The 23240-nt window shown below is 53.3% G+C and overlaps 9 protein-coding genes across 9 annotated transcripts; 5 read left to right on the top strand and 4 right to left on the bottom strand.

Moving 5' to 3' along the window:
- Positions 1-29: 29 nt before the first annotated feature.
- PFLUO_LOCUS1911 (uncharacterized protein) lies at positions 30-1622 on the top strand (the record flags this gene model as incomplete). The annotated part of the gene is made up of 1 exon (XM_073778997.1): positions 30-1622. One exon carries the CDS (start codon positions 30-32, stop codon positions 1620-1622), a length of 1593 nt encoding a protein of 530 aa, XP_073635997.1.
- Positions 1623-2792: 1170 nt separating this feature from the next.
- Positions 2793-4397, top strand: PFLUO_LOCUS1912 (uncharacterized protein; the record flags this gene model as incomplete). The annotated part of the gene is made up of 1 exon (XM_073778998.1): positions 2793-4397. The coding sequence occupies one exon, from the start codon at positions 2793-2795 to the stop codon at positions 4395-4397; it is 1605 nt and encodes a 534-aa protein (XP_073635998.1).
- A 2884-nt stretch (positions 4398-7281) lies between these two features.
- PFLUO_LOCUS1913 (uncharacterized protein) lies at positions 7282-10247 on the bottom strand (the record flags this gene model as incomplete). Its single annotated transcript, XM_073779001.1, has 4 exons — positions 7282-9719; positions 9783-10048; positions 10104-10132; positions 10197-10247. 4 exons carry the CDS (start codon positions 10245-10247, stop codon positions 7282-7284), a joined length of 2784 nt encoding a protein of 927 aa, XP_073635999.1.
- A 392-nt stretch (positions 10248-10639) lies between these two features.
- PFLUO_LOCUS1914 (geranylgeranyl transferase type-1 subunit beta) lies at positions 10640-12048 on the bottom strand (the record flags this gene model as incomplete). Its single annotated transcript, XM_073779002.1, has 5 exons — positions 10640-10776; positions 10831-10939; positions 10987-11315; positions 11366-11411; positions 11467-12048. The coding sequence occupies 5 exons, from the start codon at positions 12046-12048 to the stop codon at positions 10640-10642; spliced, it is 1203 nt and encodes a 400-aa protein (XP_073636000.1).
- Positions 12049-12182: 134 nt separating this feature from the next.
- On the top strand, positions 12183-12926 carry PFLUO_LOCUS1915 (uncharacterized protein; the record flags this gene model as incomplete). Its single annotated transcript, XM_073779003.1, has 3 exons — positions 12183-12320; positions 12379-12804; positions 12855-12926. 3 exons carry the CDS (start codon positions 12183-12185, stop codon positions 12924-12926), a joined length of 636 nt encoding a protein of 211 aa, XP_073636001.1.
- Positions 12927-13200: 274 nt separating this feature from the next.
- PFLUO_LOCUS1916 (uncharacterized protein) lies at positions 13201-13752 on the bottom strand (the record flags this gene model as incomplete). Its single annotated transcript, XM_073779004.1, has 3 exons — positions 13201-13439; positions 13490-13619; positions 13669-13752. 3 exons carry the CDS (start codon positions 13750-13752, stop codon positions 13201-13203), a joined length of 453 nt encoding a protein of 150 aa, XP_073636002.1.
- Positions 13753-14362: 610 nt separating this feature from the next.
- On the top strand, positions 14363-19774 carry PFLUO_LOCUS1917 (uncharacterized protein; the record flags this gene model as incomplete). Its single annotated transcript, XM_073779005.1, has 9 exons — positions 14363-14408; positions 14462-14595; positions 14647-15507; positions 15563-15971; positions 16024-16160; positions 16602-16881; positions 16950-18026; positions 18080-18581; positions 18640-19774. 9 exons carry the CDS (start codon positions 14363-14365, stop codon positions 19772-19774), a joined length of 4581 nt encoding a protein of 1526 aa, XP_073636003.1.
- Positions 19775-20055: 281 nt separating this feature from the next.
- On the top strand, positions 20056-21259 carry PFLUO_LOCUS1918 (uncharacterized protein; the record flags this gene model as incomplete). The annotated part of the gene is made up of 5 exons (XM_073779006.1): positions 20056-20162; positions 20217-20253; positions 20323-20402; positions 20453-20659; positions 20752-21259. 5 exons carry the CDS (start codon positions 20056-20058, stop codon positions 21257-21259), a joined length of 939 nt encoding a protein of 312 aa, XP_073636004.1.
- Positions 21260-21545: 286 nt separating this feature from the next.
- PFLUO_LOCUS1919 (uncharacterized protein) lies at positions 21546-22604 on the bottom strand (the record flags this gene model as incomplete). The annotated part of the gene is made up of 5 exons (XM_073779007.1): positions 21546-21763; positions 21817-22025; positions 22075-22344; positions 22405-22486; positions 22550-22604. 5 exons carry the CDS (start codon positions 22602-22604, stop codon positions 21546-21548), a joined length of 834 nt encoding a protein of 277 aa, XP_073636005.1.
- Between the last annotated feature and the right edge of the window lie 636 nt (positions 22605-23240).

Here is a 23240-nt window from a genome sequence, read left to right on the forward strand (position 1 = left end):
CTGTTTCCTCCTTCTTTTCCGTCTTTATTATGTCCACGATTCTTGAAGACAAGACGGCAGATGCCGTCGCGGAGATCGCTCATGACTCCGTCCTCGCAGCGGAGCTTGTCAATGAGCTCGCAGCGGCGGAGGGTAACCTCCCGGTCATGGAGTCCATGAAGATATACGCCAAGGCCGTCTTCTGGTCGCTCTTCGTCTCGATGGGAGTGATCATGGTCGGCTACAACTCTCAAATCATTCTTTCCCTCTTCGCTCTCCCAGCATTCGTCAATAAGTACGGCACCACGACTGTGGACGGCACCAAAACCCTAACGGCGGGGTGGCAGATCGCCCTCAGCATGTGCTACATTGGAGAGGTGATCGGAGCCCTCGGCATCGGGTGGTTTTATGACCGATATGGCCGCAAAAACACCATGATCGCTTGCAATATTGCGTGCATTGCCGCCATCTTCATCATATTTTTTGCTCCCAACGCTACCGTCTTGACCGTCGGCGAGGTTATTGCAGGCATTCCATGGGGTGGCTTCACGACGATAGCCCCATTATATGCTGCTGAAGTGAGCCCGGTTGCCCTCCGAGGCATGCTGACTGCGTTCATCAATATGGCCTGGATTATCGGTCAATTGGTTGGCCAAGGGGTCACAAAGGCTACATCGAATCGGATGGACGAATGGGGATATCGCATTCCTTTTGCAATCCAGTGGGCATGGTGTGCGGTGCTTGCTATTGGCATCCCATTTGCTCCAGAGTCACCCTGGTACCTGGTTCACAAAGGGCGAAAGGCCGAAGCAAAGAAGTCTCTGCTGCGCCTGGTTTCGGCAAACAGCCCCGTCAACATCGACCAGCAGGTCGAGGTCATCGAAAAGACAGACCAGCTGGAGCGTTCCCTGCAGGAGTCGTCGACCTACATGGATCTATTCCGAGGAGTCAACCTCCGCAGGACCGAAATCGCCAACATTGCCTATTGCTCACAGGTGCTGAGCGGTATCCCTCTCTCCTGGTACTGCAACTACTTCTTTACCCTGGCCGGCTTGTCTACCGTGCAATCGTTCAACTTGGGCGTTGGTAACACTGCCGTAGGGTTCGTGGGTACGGCGTGCACGTTCTTCTATCTTAGCTATGTAGGACGGCGAAAGGCATACGTCAGTGGTCTGACCATCATGACCACCATCATGTTTGTAATTGCCATCCTCGACGTACTGCCGCATTATGGATCGCACCCAAGTTACAGCTGGGCACAGTCCATCCTGCTTATCGTCTGGAGCTTCTTCTACCAACTTACGGTTGGGCCTCTGTCTTACGTCTACATCAGTGAAGTGCCATCCACCAAGCTGAAAGGCCGCTCCATTGCGCTTAGTACAGCTGCATTCTTCTTTGCCATGATTGTCGTGAGTGTGGCTTTGCCATATCTGTTTAATCCAGGTGCTGCGAACTTGCGAGGCAAAGTCGGTTTCGTATTCGGAGGAACGTCTTTGGCCACACTCATCTGGGCCTACTTTCGCCTACCGGAAACTGCAGGCCGCAAATACGCAGAGATTGACTATATGTTCGAGAACAAGGTGCCCGCCAGACACTTTGCTAAATACCAGGTTGCGGGGATTTCAAACGCAGAGGAAAAGTGAGACGGTGGTGGTAGTCGGGCGAGAAAAGTTTCTTGGCACTGTCAATATGGGAATGGGTTCGCTGGTTCGTCTTTATATAGATGTTTGAACGAGGGCTAGATCCGCCTTAGATAATTCACGCATTTTGGCCACCCTACAATTGCCCTGCATAGAGCCCTATACTTCTAATAGCCTAGCTCTGAGGGAATGTTGCGTGGAGGAAGCATATTGCCTATCTACATCTATCTTTCTTAAGGTTGCTTAAAGGTTCCTGCGCACTGCCTGTATGTCATATGATCAAGGAGGAGTTGCAATCCTTCGAAAAAGGGTATCACCAAATCCAAGATCAGCACTCCCTAGCTCGTGAACAGGTGAGAAGGATCAATTAATAAAACAGGATCTAGCTTGCGAATCTACAGCTAGAACCCCGAATTTCTTGATTAATCTTTTTAGACAATCCGAAATGCTAATCACTGCTGTCAGTGCCCTGTGCTGCCATCTCGAAAGTGGGCTCTATAGGCGCGGCAATGCACCCCCAATGTGGAAGTCGTGCGGGGAGACACCCCCGAGATACCCGTTAATGCGGGGAAGAAAGCATCTCAATTGACTCACAGACTACTTACGGAGGATAATTTCTTCGGGCTAAAACACCCTAGTATTATCTAGTTCTAAGCGAACTAGGTACTTGCTAGTACGACCAGACCGCAACGGCGGAGAGACTTTGCCAGTATCATGTCAAAGCCAGCCTGTCTGCATCCGGGAATGTCACTTTCGACTCGCTAGCTTTCATTTTGTTTAACCTCATTCACACCCCGCAGCGATAAGAATTGAGTGTCTCTGCTTAATTTGAGACGAAGTCCAATGCCTTCTGTAACTAAACCGAAGAGAGCAAAGCGACGGCCTGTGCAGAAAACATTTACTGGTTGCCTGGAGTGCAAATCACGAAAGGTATTTGGTTCCTCTTTGCCGACTGTTGCGCAATGCTAACATTGGACAATGCAGATCAAGTGTGATGAGACGCAACCCTCTTGCAAGCGCTGTCTGACACGTCGAATCCATTGCTCTGGCTACGATGCGTTCCGCCGGCGATGGTCGAAAAAGCATGAACAGTTCAGGTCGAATTTCGGAGAAAATGAGGTTCCCCCTCAAACATGTACTTTATCAGTAGCCGATGGCCCGTGGCCTTCGCCGATGCCTCTCGAAGATGGCGAGCATCGGGAGTCGACTATCTGGTTAGCCTTCGAAAACAGCGAGAACTTCCTCTGGAATGACCAGGTTATATCAAATACAAGTGACAATTCGTCGAATGAGCTATGTCGAAAGCGTCAACAGCTTCTCATGAGCCCATCAATATCCTACGCCTTCCACGATACATGGTGGGAGATTCCCCCAGAAGTCCCTTGTGATGGCGATGACGAGATTTCAACCTTGACAGTGTCGATGAAAGAAGAAGACGAACAATATCGCAGATCTATCAGTCTACCATCATCTCTGCTAGACCCTCGCAGTGAACTGATCCAACGTTATTTCAGCCACGTATCTCCAACCGTGTCAACATTCGATTCCCCAAGCAACCCATTCCGATCCGTGGTGGCGCAAGGCTGGCAAAGCTCTCTATCTATGCTTCTAACCATGAAAAGCATGACTGGTGCGACATTGGCCCGCTTTTCCGACGAGATGAGGATAATCGGCTTGCAGAGCCAGCGGCTTGCCTACGGCCAAATCTCAAGGGAGATTTCTCACTCACCAGGAGCAATCACAGACGTCTTGCTCTTTTGCATCCTGCTGCTTGGTATCAGTTCCGTTTGGCATGATCCGAAGGATTACGGTACGGTGCACCTTAAGGCTGTTCGAGATATTATCAGGACCCGAAGCTTTACATGCACATCACCGTATCTCACCGAGACCTTTTTCAAGAAGGCGTTGGTATACTGGGAGATGGTATCGTGCGTTGTTGATAATGACTTCAGTACAGATGAACCCAGTGCTATGCTCTCATGTCTAATCCCCGGCTTCCTCTCAAGCTGCTCTCGAGTCGTTCCGCATCCGTGGACGGGGATTGGCGCCGAGTCACAGCTTCATTTTACCTGTACGGCGAAGCTGATTCGGCAGCTACGTGCTATGCAGAATGGCGGACTGAATGTGCCTGCGGCTGACATCAACCGACTCCTGGCAGCAGCACAGAAGATAGAGGCATATGCCTGGACGACAACCCTTCCAAATCTTTGTGAAATTGACGCTGTCGGGGACCCTGACACACCATCATCACACCATCTCTATATCGCCGAAGGGTACTTGCTCGCTACTTTGTACCAGCTATACTTGGTATTTCCCGACTTGGCCCAAGCGCGCCAGTTGTTGTTGAATGACCCAATCTTCCTCAATGACTACAGACATAGAGTGATATATTCTACTGGCGTATGGTCACTTTTCAAAAATTGCAGCGGCGACCCGATAGAGCTCGTTCGGTGCCTGGGCCATAGCATCGTGGTTCGGTTGGAGCAGATCCCTGTCAGCTCAAAGACTACGTGTTTGCAACTGCTTCTTATGCTCGTTGCTGCTGGGTCCTTGGACATACGGGACGAGGAGCCTAAACCAGATAACCAACAATGGATTCTTCAAGCGCGGCAGTTCATCCTGGACCGAATCGACTATTTTCGTCACATCTTTCCTATCAAACAGGTTGATGCCATCAGCCTTGTCATTGAGGATATCATAGACGAGGTCAGGACCGGAAGAACAGTCTTTTGGATGGATACTATGACGAGATTGAACGCAGAGACAGTCTTGGGGTGAGCGCGTTGCTGCACGGTGTATAGCATATTGGATTTGATGGTAATTATGTAGGGTTCATTCTTTAAAGCCAAAGACAAGCTAAGGCCTTGCCATAGCCCTAGACAAGACATATAGAAGACGTGAAAATTCAAGAAGAATGTGCTGTCATTTTGAGGGCGTGGATGTCAATATGAGAATGGGATCGCTGGTTCGTCTTTATATAGATGTTTGAACGAGGGCTAGATCCCCCTTAGATAATTCACGCATTTTGGTTATTTGAAAACTCTTTTAAAAGCTTGTCATGCATTGCAAAACAAAGAACAGCTGATGCTTATTCTGTAAAATGTAGCACTGCAAAAGGTGCACTCAAAATTGCAGCGCATCAATTTTGCCTGCTCTATTTTGAAGCATGCAACTTGCAGCTTCCCGAGCCTCAAAAAGAACCCCGGGTTTATGATGATTTCCTTAAAGTAGTCTCTCTGTTGATAAATTGTTCCCTATATGTAGGGGGGTTTTTTTTATATATTTTTTTTTCAGGCTTCATATACGTTGAACCGAGACTATAAATATCCCAATAAACAACGATAACAGCAACTCATACAGTACTTATTCATGATATCTTCTCATAGTAAGTCTTTATAGGATTCTATAATAAATTTGTAATTTGTCGCATTTAATGTGGTGTTTGGGGTGGCAAGCTCGCTTACCAAATACGTTAAGGGCAACGAAACTTTTAAGACACACCTACTGACAAGATGTGGTCCTCCAACTTGATTAGATTATACGCCAGCGAATTTCTCAAACGCTTGAAACTCCCCCGATGCGAGCACAGATGCGGCGGAGGGCCTTTTAGCCGGATTAGCTACTAATATGAAACGAAGAAGATCCCTTAACTGCTGCGGCATTTCCACCTTTTGTGTCTCTTCATCGAAAGGTAATATCGCTTGTAGGTCTGGTGCTTCTTTACTAAAACATGCCGCAGAATCAACTGCAGCTTTAAGGGAATGGTCCTCAACCTCATTAGGAGTTAGAATATTCCAGTGGGGAGAGAGCCGCTTAATCTTTGCCATACACCAAGCCTCATTGACCAAAGGATGAGGGCTGTCCCACACGCCTAAGACACCAGGTTTGATCCAGCAAAGCAGCATCGCGGCAACTGCCCAGACCTGCGATGGCTTAGTGCACGCTTGGCCTAGGAAGACTTCAGGAGCGCGCATAGCATATGGCTGGGCGTTGAAAAGACTGTCGACCGGAACTACTATAGGCGTATTAGTAAAAGCGTGTCTCGTCTATCAATATGTGCTCACCGAGTCCCAGGTCTCCTACTTTAGCGGTAACCCGGCTCGTATGGATTCCAGAGAGTAGGATATTGGCGGGTTTATAGTCTAGGATAATTAGCAAACGTTGGCCCAACTCTCCAAGATCAGGCTCTCTACCGGTATTTACACAATTGTAGCCCTCTAGAATGACACAGCTTGTGAATGCTGCTCTTATAAAAATCTTGATGAGGGAGTAGGTGCGCATGTCAGGCTGGTATTTCACTTCTGCAAGAGTGGTGTCCAGCCATTCTAAAGCGATGGTGCTGTTGTCGATCACATCATACATTTTCCGGAAGCATTTGGCCGAGGCGACACTAGGAAGTCGATGAGTCCGACGTTCACGGTCTATGTTCTTCATGGCAATTGCATCGCTAGGAGAAGCTACTTTGATCAAAGCCCTGGGTGGCAGAGTTAGCCTAGAGTCTAGATATAGTTAATGTAGCACAACGAACCATTGGGGGGCTTTAGAGGCGTTGCGGTCGTTCTCACGTGGAACGGCCTCAGCTTTAAAGACGGTGGAGATGTGCGTGTCATCTCCCTTAACAAAGTTGCAAATGCGGTAGTTCCAGTGGGCGCCTTGAAGAATATATCCAGGAGCAAGAGACGACATGGGTTTTGATAAAGAGTTCCTTGCAGCAGATAAAGTCGGACAGATGACTGAGTACATTATGGGGAAACCAAAGAATGACGAGGGTGAGGGGATAGCGGGTTTCATATATTTGGGCAGATGGAATACACGGAATCCATGAGAGATCATGGAGAGAAGGTTGGAGGATCCTCGCGCACGGACTCCAACTCGTGTGTGGCCGTGTGGTCATGTGGCTGTGCCGGCTAGGACCTGACACTGGCCCTAGGCTCCAACCAGAATACCAGAATACCAGCGTTCCCGACGAGAATGGGCCACGTTCCCAACGAGAACCCATAAAGTTCCCGGTCCTCCCCCTTGTGGTCGGTTGCCTTGCTGTGAAGACCACCTATAATGATCTATTTAATTACGTAGGATTCATTCTTTAAAGCCAAAGACAAACTAAGGCCTTACCATAGCCTTAGACAAGACATATAGAAGACGTAGAAATTTAAGAATGTGCCGTCATTTTGAGGGCGTGGATGCCAGATCAGAATAGGAAAACAGTAATCTATAAAGGGTAATGGTGAAGGCAAGGTGAAGATAAGGGTGGAGATGCAGCGAAGAAGTAGATAGGGAAGTAGAAGGAAGCGAGTGTGTAAATCAGATCATAACAGGAAACACCAGCGAGAGACAAAGCGTTTCATAAAGCCTCTTTACAACCAGGAAGAAGAATATCAACCAGAAAAAGCGAAAGAAGAGGGACACCAGGTAAAGGCAATGCAGTGCCCGTTCCCACTGCTGGTTGGTAGGGGAGATGTGAAATAAAGAAAATAGAGAAAAAGGGGCACGCGCTGTGTATGGTAAGTGCATCGATTGATCGGGGGTATAGATAGGAAGGAAACTCGCAAGGATGGGAATCGCACAAAAGAGACAAAATAAATAAAGGGTCTATCGTCTAGCCAACACGGCAAGAATGAGAATCGTGGCGGGAACAGAGTGTCAAACAAGAAGCAACCGCTCAAGTGGCTGGTTGGGCAGCAGCAACATCATAATCAACAGTAGCGGTAACACTGGCCTTCTCAGAACCAGCGTTTTCCTTAGCCTTGTCCTGTGGAGCGGGTTCGTTACTCCCAGCGCCATCTTCGGAAACAGTAGTCGCGGTTCCCGGACGCCGCGGTGCACGAAGCGACGAAGACCGCAGAGGGCGCAGAGGGCTTGATTCGAGGTCGGGAGAAGGGGCAAGAACCGGCTTGCGGGTTGAGGAGGGAGATCCAGTCTCCACGGCATGCTCATGCTCGGGGGTGTTGATGGGTTCGTCCGGCGAACCAGGAATAACCTCATCGGCAGGGTCGAATTCATCGACTTCCTCAACATATTCTTCTTCCTCCATGTCCTCCGCGTCCTCTTCCTCTTCGATAATCAGGCTCTTTCGTGTACCAGGTCGAGCAGTTGCGGGTTCCAGACCCCTGTTTGGTTGTTGGCCTGGGAGAGACGAGCTGGCCGTCCCCATTCCGCCTGATACCACCAGATTCGCCGTGTGAAGCATGGGACCTTTGAAAGTGGATCGTTTGCGTCGAGCATAGACCAGGCTCGAAGACGGTGAAAATAGCATGGGAGCGGGTGCCGCCTCGTTGAAGTATGACCCCGACTGTCCTCCGGCCTGGTCATCAAAATTCCGGGTCGTCCCGCCAGGCCCTCGTACTAGCCGGATGCTGCTTGGGAAGCGAGCTGAAGGGCCTGGGGTGGTGGGCAGAACCTTGACGGATGAATGGGGAGATTTGGAAAGTCTGCCGGTTGGGGTGGATGCAGTATCGATACTGTTGGATGAGAGAGACGATGCTTTTGAGTGAGCACGAGTGTGATGAATACTGCGGATCGAGGAGACTGAAGACGAGGTCGATTTGCGACCTCGCAACCCGACGGATGAATGTCGGTAGTATGAGCCCCGCGGCGTGATCGGTGAGGGCGAAAGCGAGTTGCGATTGCTGGAATGCCCTGTGTTCAATGCCCGCGTTTGACGCCCATAAGAGTTGCGGTTCTGACGGTACGACGCGCTGCTGGGAGCAAGGCTGCTGGACGCAGAGATCCGTTTGACCTGGGTTGGTGTCACGACCTCCTCTCCCGTAGCTTCGCCAGCCGAAGACGACGGAACGGGGTTCTTTCCACCATCCTGGCCCTTCGCAGGGCTGTTCTTCTCAGACATAAACTTGCGAGAGACCGCCTTCGCGTTCGGAGACTTGGCCCTCTTGGCCGACTCAACAAACCAATGTTTGAGTGAGGCCAGCTGGCTGATAATCGGATATTGGTGACGCCTGGTGCGACGCCGAAAGAGACCATTATGTTGCGCCAGCTCCGGTTGTGAGGCACTGACGTGAAGCATGCTGCCTCGCGATCGTCGTTTGTCTTTCGGTGGTGGAACAGGGCGTCGTCGTATGGATCCGTGCGTGTTGACAGACTTGATTGATTGAGCGTCCGCAGGCCGTGGCAATTCCATCGGTTCTGGCAGAGGCTCAGGGAGTGCAGGAAGTTCCGGAACGGCCAGCTGAGAGGGTAGGCTTCGTCTGTCCCGGCGTCCACGTTCCTGGAGGTTGCTTTTTGCGCCTGCTTCTTGGCCTTCTTCGGCCACATCCATCAGGGCGGATGACCGTTTCTCGAATCGGCTACTCGCCGCACTGAGACGGCGGAGGTTCTTCGCGTCGGCTTCCCGCTCCCGGCGTTTACGCTCTCGCTTAACCTCCTTCCGCTGCTCCTTCTCAATCAGCAGTGTCCACCATCCAGCAAGCGGATCGCATCGCTGAGCTAGTACATTCTCAATGACCTCGTCGATGTTGACACCGGCACTTTTCATTCGCTGCAATGTCGTCTTCTCCAACGGCGTGGTAAACGGGGAGGATTGTGGGATTTTCAGAATGGCCAACTGCTCCGCCGCGTGCTCAGCGAGAAAAGGGTGGGCCAGAATCTCGTCCAAACTGGGCCGGATCAACGGCCGTTTGGAAAGCAGCAGATTGATCAACGCTTTGGCATCATCCGGGAATTTGTCGTCCTTGAACGCCGGTTCCTCCGAGAGAATCCGGGTTTTGGTCACTTGGTCGTCGTCCTCGTCAAAGGGGAGCTCGCCCGCCAGCAGTGCATAGAGGATAATGCCCAAGCTCCACACGTCCACCTTCTCGCCTGCATATTTCTCTCCCTTGAGCATCTCCGGCGCGCTGTAGCAGATGGTGCCGCAGAACGTCTGGAGATAGCTCGCTTTCCCTTCATACTCGCGCGTGAACCCAAAGTCGCACAACTTGACACTCTCATGCTTGTCCAGGAGGATGTTTTCCAGTTTGAGATCCCGATGCACACAAGATTTGCTGTGGACATAAGCCACCGCTCCAACCAGCTGCGTAAAGATCCGTTTCACTTTCTCGACTGGGAGCGGGCCGTGGCGGAGGAGGTAGTTGTAGAGTTCGTCGCCTAAACCATGGGAGTGAATCCATTGTCAGCATTGTTCTTCCCCTTTTGCAGAATGGGCCGTACCAGGACAATACTCGAGAGCCAGCCAGACCAAGTTCTCAGTCACAATGACCTCGTACAGGCGCGCGATGTGCGGATGGCGGAATTGGCGGTGATGATGGATTTCGCGCGCGAGGTTGGTATCCTCCTTGCTGGAAGACTTGAGCACGACCTTGGAGCCATTGGTGAGCTTGTGCGACGCCAGGTAGACTTTGCCGAAGGAGCCCTTTCCGATCAGCCGGCCCAGCGTGTAATTCCCTACGCTGCGGAGGTCCTTGGAGGAGAATTCCCTGTGGAAGACGGGTCAGAGAGGTGGGTGATGAGGGGATGGCCGGGGAAGCGTACTTGAGCAATTCATTGTAGGAGCTGGCAAGCTGTTGGATGGAGTGGTTAGTGACCGGACTTGACTGGCAATCACACACACAAACACACACACACCTTTTCCTTCTGTTGCTGGCTTTGAACCCCCGCTCTCGTCCTGGGCGGCATGGGTCAAGGGGAAAGCAGTGCGCCAGGTGTGTCGGTAAGAGGAGGAATCGTGAAGTCCGTCAGTCAGTCATCAAGTGTCGAAGCCAAGGGATATCGGTGGAGTGGATCTGTTGCGATTCCATCAATCAATGACGCCCCTGATGCCCCTTTCTGACTAACCTCTTTGTCCGACAATAATAGAATTTATTTCTGGACAACTAGTCCCTGCCTCTGTAGACAATTACAGTATGTCTCATGGAGATTCGATATTTATTTTATTCAAAGATACACACGCCCGCCCTTCAAGTCAGGCACTGACTTCACTCCGCCGATGCCTAATTGAGGTAAACCCCCGGCTTCGCTTGGCCCGCTGACCGGGAATTGACCGGCCGTGCGGCCAATGGATGCGTCGGTCACGGCTGCCACCAGGGCAGGGACTCTAGGTGTCGAGCAGCGCTCTCACTGGCTCCCAGCGAGGGATCAACGCGTTTTAATCCCGGCTCACCCTGGAATGCAAGCGATACCATCCCGAAGTACGCGTGAAGCAGATCTAGATCCAGTAACTTCAGCACATAACCCAATTCAACCAAATTCCGACACTGACCTGGTGGTTCCCCAGCACACTTCCCAAAGCCGCCGATGATATGCTGCGTCTTCTCGAGGAGATATCGCCGGTTGCGCGTCTCGTCAACCAGAGATAGTCGATCCAGCATCTTTGAGAATCAGCGGATGGCCATGTATGAGAGCAAGACTCACTTACCAGGAGGGATGCCTCATTCCAGAAGGAATAGCAGGTGTCTGCGACCTTGTTGCACCGGCCGTTGAAGCCGGCACAGGGTATTGCGTCGCCAGCCTCGGGTGTGATGTCGGGTAGGGTATGGATCTTTTCGTCGAGCGAGGTGCCGGGGATTTCGTCCAGTACCTCATCCTCCGGCTCGTCGCTAATCATCGCTGTCTGTCTTGATACTAGAAATGCCAGCATGGCTTCAAATTGTCTTGTGCCTGGTGTCAGGAGCGGCATCGGTGGTAAGTCACTGGATATCCGGTTTAGCAGAGTCAATGAGCCAATGGCGCAGTATGTGTGGCCACCTGGATCATGTTAGAAATAGGATGTAAAACAAAATGAATCAATCACCAACCATGCGCTTCACGGAAGGGAGATTCGGCCATGCCGCCATCGTATGTCTATTTCGGGCCAGATCAGTTTACGACCGCGCGAGATCAGACGAGAAGGACAGACCTGACACGCCTCAATGAACGAGATCAACTGTGCCACATTTATATCATCGACGCCCTCTAGGCCTTTCCCACTTCTCCCGCGAAGGATATACCGCGTCCCCGCCGCGCAGCAACAATATCGCAAATCCCGCCCACCCTCGACCCTCCCATCCACGCCGAGCACTTCGCCAAAACTTCCATCTGCGCGCTGCGTCTTCGGCAACCACTGCAGACACGCCCTCCGGTCCACCCGCGACAGGTCATCGCCCAGTACGAGGAGATTCACCAGCGCAAAAAAAGTGGCGGGCACATTGGCCGGATCCCAGACCGCATTCTCACGATTGAGCTTCTCGCGCCCGAAGTCCGTGCCGGAGAAGCCGCGGAATCCGCCCGACGGGACCTGACAGTGGTAGATCCACTCGATATACCCTTGTCGTTCGGTTGGGGTGGTTTTGTCGTGGAGGACGCCCAGGACGTCGAGCCCCGAGAGGGTTAGGTAGGCGAGGAGCATGCGATTGGAGTCATTGGAGGTGTAGAGAGAGGGTAGGAAGGTCTTGAGACAGCGCAGGTAGTACTTGACATGGCGCTCGGTGTGGAAGGCCATGATCTGAGATGATGTTGAGGAGAGCAAATCGAGCCCGCGGATCTTCCCCACAGTAACTTCGCTTTTCCTTCCTCCCTGCCTTCTCTCCTTCACTCTTCTCTACTCTTCGCTCACCTTTGTCGCACACGAGAACCATGGTTTTGATCTCATCCAAAACCCTCATCCAGGCACATGCCGTGCTCCTGCTGGTCATCGCGGGCTACCTCGTCAAGAACCCGGAGGCGATCACCGACTCCGACCTGGTGTTTATGCTGGGCGAGAGCCTGAATATCGTAACTACGCCGCCAACCCTTTCTCGGCGAGAACCACCGAATTGACTGATCGAAATAGAACTATCCGTCCATATCCAGTGCCCAAAAGTCGAACCCCTTCACGTTCTGCGCCGTGCTCCTCTTCGTCGAGGCCGTCATCGACCTAGTCCTCCTGTCCAACATCCCCTTCCACGAGGCCCTCGACGAGGCCCTGCCGTTCATCCGACCCCTGCGAAACGGGAACCTCCCCGCAGAGGATCTCCGCGTTCTGGAAACGCTGCCCGAATACATCACCAAGTCCTTGACGGTCTATTGGAACGTCTGGGTTGCCATTTCCGGCTGTCGGTTCCTGGTGTACGGCGCCATTGCGTTCTTTGTCTACGCTGGCCGTGGCGAGTACATGCTGTCGTCGTATACCTCTGCGGTGGCGACGTCGGGCTTGAACAGTCTGAAGCATCGTGTGGTTTTTTCGTTTGGGTTTATGGAGATGATGATCTGGTTTTGGGTACGTGATTCTCTGCATCCTTTCATATTCGACAGGCTGACACGGCACAGATCTTCAGCACGCTTCGTGACGAGCGACAGGAGCGGTTGACCAAGCTCCTGGAAGACGCCCGCGAGAATTGAATCTCCCCCACGCGTCGAAATGTACTTATAGAAATCAAATGCCCTGCTCATCGAACCGTGATTATCATTGAGGTAGTCTGGATCAAGACAATGCTATTGACACATATTATCCCGATGGAAGAAAAAAAATATCCACATTCATTACCACTCCGGAACACGCGCAGTGACGAGCAACAAAAGGACCGAAATCTTTTGCCCACCCTCCCCGGGAACCCCATCCTTTCAAACTATCATGACATCGATCTCTCATTCACCGTTGTGAGTTCGTACAGGCCTAAACCAGGATGGCGAACGCGGCCGCAGCACCCGCCGCGGCCATCAAGGAGCTATCCTTGTTCTGGCCGAGCACAGCGACGTTGGTGGACGTGGGTGAGGTAGTGCTAGACGCCGTGCTGGATCCTGAGCCCGACGAGCCAGTGGTCTGCGTCATGGTTGAGTTGTCGCAAACGACTGAATTGGGGATGTCGGTCACGCCGCCAATCGCACAGATCTTCTTGGCAGCCTCGATGGTTTCTGTTGATGATGAGTTCCCTGTTCTATCATTATCCACCCAAGGTACATACTCTGTTGGTCCGCCTTGGAGCACGCAGGTTGAATGCAGCAGGCCATTTTGTTGATGAACGACTTGGCATTGCAGATGCAGCTAATCTCAAGGCCACAGGCCTGGGGAAGGGCATCCAGGGCGCATGATTTCTGGGCGGTGTTAGTCGAGGTTCTGCGTCCACTGGGGAGCTTCACGTACGGCGCAATTTGGGAGATCGCCCAGGACCTGAGCAGCAGCCGAGGCGACGAGGGCAGCGACAGCGGTGATGTGGAAGAACTTCATGTTGAGTGGAGTAGAGAGAGTACTGAGGAATGGGAAAGTGAGGCAAACGGATTAGGGGAAGAAAGAAAACGAGAAAGGACGAAAGTAAAGTAAACCAAACAGTCCCCGCCTTTTCACCTGGGCCGGGCGGGCACGGGGCTTTCAGGGACCAGGTAATTGTGGTACCCACGGTTCCCTCCCCCGGGTGCCTGTTTATTACTATCGTTATTTGCCTCATACACGGTTCATACACCGTTCGTACCGACCCGGTCCCCTTCCCTTCCCCAGATTTGGCTTCGACTCACTAAGCAATCACATACGGTGCCGCGTCATGATCCACTCCCTTGGCCATGGACGAATGTGATGCCTCGGCCGAAGCCACATGAATAGTTCATCCGCTTAATACCGTACTGCCGTCCCTCTGTCGATCGGCTTCAGGGGCTTCACTTCACCAACTGTTACACGGCAGACGCACCCTTCCCTGCACGTTCCAACTAGTCCGAACGACGGCAGAGCTCGGAGAATCCTTGTGACTAACAAACTCCCCAATGACCGTGATGCCGACCTAGTCTTGTTTTTCCCCTCTCCACTTCTACTTTTCACTTTTCTCAGACATACGATATTCCCCACCATGGGTCTCGGGGTGCTGGAGGATACGAAGCTCGCCCAGGTGCCGGGTGAGAGTGCCTGCAAACTGGCGAAGAGAGTTGCTAATCTGTTTGCTGTCCAGGTACATCCGATATCTACGACCGGGACCGCATCGAGAGTGACCATGCAAACACCAGCGACCTCAAGTATGACTACTCCGGCAAAGTGCCCATCATCCTCGTGCCACAACCGAGCGACGACCCCAACGATCCGCTGGTATGCATTTCACCATCCCTAGCAATGGTCGGGAACTGACCCGAACCCTAGAACTGGCCACTATGGAGGCGCGACCTTATCCTCGCCGTCCTGTCGTGGGTCACGGTACTCTGCACCACCCTAAGCTCCATCATGGCTCCCAACACGCTCAACATCGCCGAGGACGATGGTATTAGCATCACCGGCGCCGCGCTGCTGACCGGCTACCACCTGTGCGGTGTAGGCGTGGCGGGGATCCTGATCGTGCCCACCGCGCGCGTCTGGGGCAAGCGCCACCTCTTCCTCATGGGGCACGTATTGATGATCGTCAGCTGTGTCTGGGCCGGGGCCAGCGGGACAAACGCCACCAGTCTGCTATGGGCGCGCATCTTCCAGGGCGTGGCCTTGGCGCCCTTCGAAGCGCTGGTCAATGCCTGCGTCGGCGATCTATACTTCCTGCATGAGCGCGGCAAACGCATGGCCGTCTCCAACGTCGCCCTGTTCGGCGCGGCCTTCTTGACTCCCGTGCTCGTCGGCAAAATCACCGCAACCCTGACCTGGAAGTGGTCATTTTATTTCGTGGCCATTTTTCTCGCGGCCGCGCTGCCGCTCATGTTCTTCTTTGTGCCGGAGACCGCGTACCGGCGTGCGGATTACCTGAATACCGATTTCAAACACAAGAACCGAAGCCGGAACGGGTCTCCGGAAGCTGAGCAGCCACTCAGCCGGGAGTCCAATGGAGAAGAGCCCAAGGAGCACTCTATGGAGTTGAATGGCACGTCAAGCACGCAGGTCACTGCGCAGCAGCCGGTTCTGGAGAAGGATTCATTCGTCAAGACCTTGAGGCCGTTCAATGGACGAAAGACCGACGAGAATTTCTTCAAGCTGCTCCTCCGTCCTTTTCCACTGTTCTTTCATCCAAGCATCTTCTGGGTAAGTAGCTCCGTACCTGCTTGGGACGAACACCAGATACTAACGGTGACTGCAGGCGTGCTTGATCCAAGGTGTCATCATCGGCTGGGCCGTCTTTCTGGGTGTCATCCTGGCCATCGTCTTCCTGACGCCGCCTCTGTGGTTTACCGAAGTCCAAACGGGATATATGTACACCGGTGCCTTCATCGGCTCCATGGTGGGTCTGGTGTTGTCCGGCCTGCTCAGCGACTCGATGAACAGAGTAATGATCCGCCTCAACCACGGCCGATACGAGCCCGAGTTCCGCATCTTGCTGGTTATCTTCCAGCTCATCTTCTGCGGCATCGGGCTGTACGGGTTCGGCTTCACGGCGGGTGATGCCGCACACTACCACTGGCTGCTGCCGGATGTCTTCCTGATGTTTATCATTATCGGCATGGTCATGGGTGCTGTGGCCGGGTCACTATACATCGTTGACGCCCATCGTACGTGCCCGCATACATCATATTCGAGGGTTATTGCTGACTGCTGGCACAGGAGAAATCGCCGTCGAGGCGTTTACTTGTCTGCTGGTGTTCAAGAACATGTTCAGCTTCGTGTTAACTTTCTACGCCTACGACTGGTTCGCCCACGGCGGAGTGAAACACACGATGATCGTCATCGGCAGCATTCAGGTGGGAATTTGTATGCTGAGTATACCCATGTGTAAGTGGTTTCCGCGATTCACTCACTCGTCTCCACCACTAACTGGATGCAAGATGTCTTTGGTAAACGAAATCGGTCGTTCTTTGCGCGTCATGATATCCTTGAGATGTTGCATTTGTGGTGATTTGAAATGTTGTTTCCAGGCGTTATGTTCGCACTCTCATGCAGTGATGTATACCCAATCCATGACACACGTAGGACATTTTCGGTTACAACTCCCTGAATATTTTAATTCATTAAGCATGTACATAGCGGAGGGACTTCATCTCCGGGCTCAAGTCTCCGGCGTGTCCTCCCCCGCAATCCACAAGCCCTAAGCGCCTCTGTTCGCATCTAAAACATCCACCAATAGCATCACGCCCGGGATATTGCTACCGCGAGAACCGAGAAAACAAAACTAAAATAAATAGACACGAAACGCTTCTCAGCGGAAAAACATCAGCCAAAAAATGCGCATCTTCAGCGTTGTTCCTCTGCTTTTCGTTGCGTTCCTCTCGGGCCTCGGCCAGGTCGCCGCCACCAACGATGGCAACACCACCGCCGTAACCTGGGACCCGTACAGCCTGTCCGTGAACGGCGAGCGGGTGTACATCTTCTCAGGCGAATTCCACTACATGCGCCTTCCCGTGCCGGAAATGTGGCTGGATGTGTTCCAGAAACTGCGCGCGAACGGGTTCAATGCTGTGTCCAGTGCGTCTTCTCCTCCCGGAAGATAAATTGCCCCATAGAGACTTTATCTAACCACAATGATGTACTAGTCTACTTCTTCTGGAGCTACCACTCCGCCTCAGAAGGCACATTCGACTTCGAAACAGGCGCCCACAACATCCAACGCGTCTTCGACTACGCCAAACAGGCCGGTCTGTACGTGATCGCCCGCGCAGGGCCCTACTGCAACGGCGAGACCTCAGCCGGCGGGTTCGCGCTGTGGGCTGCGAACGGGCAGATGGGCGAGGAGCGCACGAGCGCCGAGTCGTACTATACGCGCTGGCGGCCGTGGCTTCTGAATGTCGGCCGAATCATCGCCAACAACCAGATCACCAATGGCGGGCCTGTTATTCTCGTTCAGCATGAGAATGAACTACAGGAGACGGACCACAGTCCCAATAATACGCTCGTTGAGTATATGGAGCAGATCACCGCGGTGTATACTGAAGCGGGGGTGGTTGTCCCCAGTACCCATAATGAGAAGGGCATGCGCTCCGAAAGCTGGTCAACGGACTATGAAGATGTCGGCGGCGCGGTGAATGTCTACGGTTTGGATTCTTATCCCGGCGGATTATCCTGCACGAATCCAGACTCGGGGTTCAATCTCGTGCGCACCTACTACCAATGGTTCCAGAACTACTCCTACACGCAGCCGGAATATCTCCCCGAGTTCGAGGGCGGGTATTTCCAGCCCTGGGGTGGGTATTTCTACGACCAGTGCGCCGCAGAGCAGTCCCCCGAGTTCGCGGACGTGTATTACAAGAATAATGTCGGCTCCCGCGTGACATTGCAGAGCCTCTATATGGCCTTCGGTGGCACGAACTGGGGACACAGCGGCGCGCCTGTCGTGTATACATCGTACGACTACGACGCGCCGTTGCGCGAGACTCGCGAGATTCGTGATAAGTTAAAACAGACGAAGTTGCTGGGTCTTTTCACCAGAGTCTCGGGTGGCTTGCTGCACACGGAGATGGAGGGGAATGGCACGGGGTATACTAATGACAGCAGTATCTATACTTGGGCCCTGAGGAACCCGAGCACGGATGCTGGATTCTATGTTCTTGCGCATGACTCGAGTCCGTCTCGTGATGTGACGGATTTTTCGCTGAATGTGAATACTTCAGCTGGTATGCGGCCTCTATCTATTACAAAGCTTTGCTGACGCTCGAATGAAATATAGGTGCGCTCACCATCCCGGATATCCAACTGGATGGCCGCCAGAGCAAGATCATCGTCACGGACTACCAGATCGGAAAGCAGTCCAGCCTGCTGTACTCATCCGCCGAGGTTCTGACCTACGCCACGCTTGATGTGGACGTGATTGTGTTTTACCTGAATATCGGCCAGACAGGCCACTTCGCTTTCAAAGATGCACCGGCCCATCTGACCTACCAGACCTACGGCAATTCACAGGTCAGCTCCGCGAAGGCGAATTACGGGACCCAGTACTCGTATACCCAGGGACAAGGCGCGACAGCTCTCAAATTCTCCAATGGTGTGCTCGTCTACCTGCTTGACAAGGAGACGGCGTGGAACTTCTTTGCCGTACCCACGACGTCCAACCCCAATGTGGCTCCGAGTGAACAGATCCTTGCCCTAGGTCCGTACCTGGTTCGTGAAGCTACGGTCCATGGGAATACCGTTAGTCTGGTTGGCGATAATGCCAACACTACTTCCCTAGAGTTAGTATACTGTGAATTGCATTGCCAACGAAGAAGCTCTACTAACGAGACATTGCAGGGTATATGTCGGATCTTCCAAGGTCCGCACAATCAAATGGAACGGAAGGAAAATCAGCACCAAACGGACCGCTCACGGCAGTCTGATTGGGATCGCCCCTGGAGCTGAAGATACAAAGATCTCGCTCCCTGCTCTGGGGCCGTGGAAGGCGCAGAACACCATCCCCGAGATCCAGCCCGACTACGACGACTCACGCTGGACAGTCTGCAACAAATCGAGCACCGTCAATGCCATCGCGCCGCTCTCGCTCCCAGTGCTCTACTCCGGCGACTACGGCTACCACGCCGGCACCAAGCTCTATCGGGGCCGATTCGACGGCCGCACCGCCACAAGCGCCAACGTCACCGTCCAAAGCGGCGCCGCCGCCGGCTGGGCTGCCTGGCTGAATGGAGTATACGTCGGCGGTGCTCTGGGCAACCCCGATCTGGCCGCGACATCCGCCCTACTTCCCTTTAATGGCTCCACGCTGCGCGACACCGACAACCTCCTGACCATCGTCATGGACTACACAGGCCACGATGAAGACAACGTCAAACCCGCCGGCACACAAAACCCGCGCGGCATCCTCGGCGCCACGCTGTCCGACGGCAACTTCACCTCCTGGCGCATCCAGGGCAACGCCGGCGGCGAGGCGAACATCGATCCTGTGCGCGGTCCCATGAATGAGGGCGGACTGTACGGTGAGCGAATGGGCTGGCACCTTCCGGGCTACGAGGCGCCGCGCTCCTCTCCCACATCCAGTCCCATGGAGGGTGTCGCCGGCGGTGCTGGCACCTTCTACACGACGACCTTCCGCCTAGACCTGGCCGAGGACCTGGACGTGCCCATCGGCCTGCAGCTCGGCGCGCCCAACGGCACCGCAGCTGTCGTGCAGGTCTTCATGAACGGGTACATGTTCGCGCACTACCTGCCTCATCTGGGGCCCCAGACGCTCTTCCCCTTCCCGCCCGGCGTGATCAACAACCACGGCGAGAATACCCTCGCCCTGAGCATGTGGGCGTTGACTGATCAGCACGCCAGCTTGGATCAGGTGCAGCTCACGGCATACGGGGTTTATCGAACCGGATTCGAGTTTAGTCGTGATTGGTCGTATTTGCAGCCCCGGTGGAAGTACAATCGTAGCCAGTATGCGTGAGTGGAAGTATAAGAGAGCTGGTTATAGTCAATGATAAACTGATCCGCGGCAGTCGTTCCCACTTAAATTCCTTTAGGCTAGAAACAAGGCGATGATGGTGGTGGTGGTTGTGCCCAACGCCAGTCTGTCCACCGCCATTCCTTTTTCCGGGAAATCCACCCAGCGAACTGTCAATCTGACAATCAAGGAATCTAGACCAATTCACCTCCCCCTTTCTTTCTTTTTCTTTCGGAACTCCCCTCTGCAATCCAATTGTACATACCGAATACCTTCTTTCCATCATGACCCGCCAGTCCAGTATCGACCTCGCCTCCCCCGGCCGGCCGTTCGACAATATCATTAACTTCCGCGACGTCGGCCGCTCGGTTAATGAGTTCATCGGGAAGCAGTCCGTTACCTTCCCTACCCCGTATTAATTGACAACCCAACTGACGACCTGCAGAATACTGAACGAGGGCATTCTCTTCCGCAGCGCCAGGGTATTTTTCCTCTTCTGATTGATCTTCCAAGAAATGGCATTGATGTATCTGTTTGTCTGTCGGCTATAGCTTGACGAGGCCTCCGAACGAGATAAACGCCGCCTCGCAGATGAACTGCATATCTCGACCGTGATTGATCTACGCTCAAAGTAAGTAGACCTCTCCCAGGCGAGTCAACATGTAGACTAAACGACCCAAGAACCGAGCATGAAATGGCGACTCGCAAACGCCGCTCGGAGAATGAGCCGAGCAGCTCGGGAGAGCTATCAGCGCCGCAACCCCAGAGCCCTGTGGATGCCCGGGAACATCTTCTGCTCGTTCCTGGGTGTCAGCGCGCTCTAATCAGCCTGACAGGCAAGGGATTCGAGCGGGCTCTGTTGTGGAAGCTGGATTGGTACAATTACATGTTTGTACTCCCTCTCTCCCTTCCTTCGTGCCTTTCCCCCTCCTATCTATCTATCAGACAATACTAGGGGTAGAATAGCTCACATCTCACAGAAAAGTCATCACCCTAGCAACAACGGGCTACCGCGACATGGCTATCAAGCTCGTCGGCGAGCAAGTCATGCGGCCGCGCGGTCTGACGGGCCTAGCCCAGGACACGCTCGAAGCCAGCACCGCCGAGCTGCGAAGTGTATTCGAGCTCCTCGCGTCTGAGCAGACGTACCCGGTTCTCGTGCACTGCACGCAGGGCAAGGACCGCACGGGGCTGGTCGTGCTGCTGATGCTGCTCCTTGTCGGGGAAACCGTTTCCCCCGCTGCTATCGCGGACGACTATACCCGGTCGGAGCCCGAGCTGGTCTCTGAGTTCGATGAGCGCATTCGTGAGATCCGCGCCCTGGGTCTCGATGAAGAGTACACGCGCTGTCCGCCTGGCTTTGTCGAAGCGACGACGCTATACCTCGACCGGCGATATGGGGGCGTGCAACGCTATCTTGCGAGCATAGGGATTGATGCTAACATGCAGAAGCGGATTCGGCGCAAGCTCATCTTCGGTGGGATGTAGCCGCTGAGCCGTTCTTTTCTTCTTCTTTTTGTACAGATACGATACATATGGCCTGGCAAGTGCATCACGGGAGCGAGTGCTTATGGATGGGAAGAGAGAAGCATTTTTTCACGGACAGACCGACACCCTTTCTTCTAATGTATATATCACGATGCCAACCACCTTCTAATACATTCCATGCAAGAACCAGATTGGCGAACAGGTATCAAAATGACCACAACCAGAAAAACAAAACATTAACAATCATGATTACATATACATCCAGTGACTAGACAAGATCAGACAATTAAAAGTGGGCGCCTCGGTAGGCATTGGTCGGGTTCGGGCCCGTAGAGTCCGTGGTCAGCGGCTCTTCAATAGAAGTGCCCTGGTGGGGTGCGTTGGGGCCCTCGTGCGCCATCTCCATACGCTTTTCGCCCTGGGGTAGATGACGGCGGGTGCGGACGGAGGGGAGCAGGTCAAGAACGAAGGACAGGATGTAGCCGGTGAAGACGAAGGCGATCACTAAGAATGGTTAGAGGGAGATCCACGAGATGTATGATTTGAATAAAACATACCCCATTCGATGATCGCGGCAGGGTTCTTCCTCGCCTTGTTGCTGCTGCGCATGCACAGTCCAAATGCGATAGCGAGAGCAAGCTCGATAATCACAAAGGAAAGCTTGATCACGAAACTTGCCATCAGAACCTTGTGCTGCGAGCGGTAGAAGATGCCTAGCCGCAGGTACTCGGCGCAAATCAAGATGGCGCTGATGAGATATCCACCACTGAAAAGACGGTTAGTTGCAGTCGCCCTCATGCGATCGCAATACTCACATGAACATAATCAGGAAGCCATCATGCCGACGCGGGTATTGGGCGGTGTCAAAGATCGACAGCAGAATCAGACCCAACGCGCCAGCGAGGGCAAAGATGAGGGAGGCAATCGCGCAAGCCTTATCGAAGATGCCCTTGTTAGGAACCAGCTGGCCTGCATGTCGAAGCCAACGCTCCGCCAGGAACGACAGGTCCAGAAACACCACGGTGACCGCGCTGCCAGCAATAAACAGGGGCTTTAGTCCCGACGCGCCTATGTCCGAAATGTATCTAATCGTTCCGTTAGCTTGATGGAGTCTCTTCAAATAGGCAAGTGAGGGAAGTGCATACGCAATCGTCTGTGCTTTATCCTCAAAACTGTAATGCGGCTTGCCTTCCCTCGCCCAGACAGCAAGCATGGCAATCAACATGGCTAAAGAACACCAAAAAGATTAGATCATCGGAATCTAGTGCGCGGATGCTAGGGTAGCCTTACCAACCCACACGCAGGCCGAGACGACCGGGAAGACCCAGAACGAGATAATCCACATCTTTGCGATGACAGGTGGATGTGACGCGTGGCGAGATAATTTCAATGCTCAGGTCAGGGACTGACAATTGCGCGACACGTGCGCAGGGGAATAAGTGATGTAGACGCAAATTAATGGACCAGGAAGCCCAATGCTCGCGCAGGCTAAATGACAGGGGAGCAGTGGCAAGTCGACCAGATCGTAATCCGTAGACGGGTCAGCGAGGACAATGTGTATACACGAATGACTTGAACTGGTATCACCAAGGCCGACTCTCCAGCGCTAAAAGGATCGCCCGAGAAGAAAGGCTCAACCGCCAAACAACGCAGGGTGCGGGTGGCGTTCGGATGGCGAAAAATCCAAAAAGGGTCGGATAAATTTCGCGCGGGAGAGGGAGAGCGACTGCGAGGCGAAGAGGAGGAGAATCACCAGGGGATATGAAGGGATATCCTGTGAGGAGAGAAAAGAAAGAAGAGGTAAGGGTGGACGAGAACGTGGAATCCAGGAGGCGACGTCATCGGCCAAGTTTTCAGACCGGATCCCCGGCTCCAGACAGCACAGCCAACGCCCCACGCAGAGCCGTGTTGCGATTTGTGTTCATATTTTTTTTTATGGGTAGGCATTACTCAGGACATCGTGGGTGGGTTTCTGGCTGGG

This window comes from Penicillium psychrofluorescens (assembly GCF_964197705.1).
Source record: "Penicillium psychrofluorescens genome assembly, chromosome: 1".
Lineage (NCBI taxonomy): Eukaryota > Fungi > Ascomycota > Eurotiomycetes > Eurotiales > Aspergillaceae > Penicillium > Penicillium psychrofluorescens.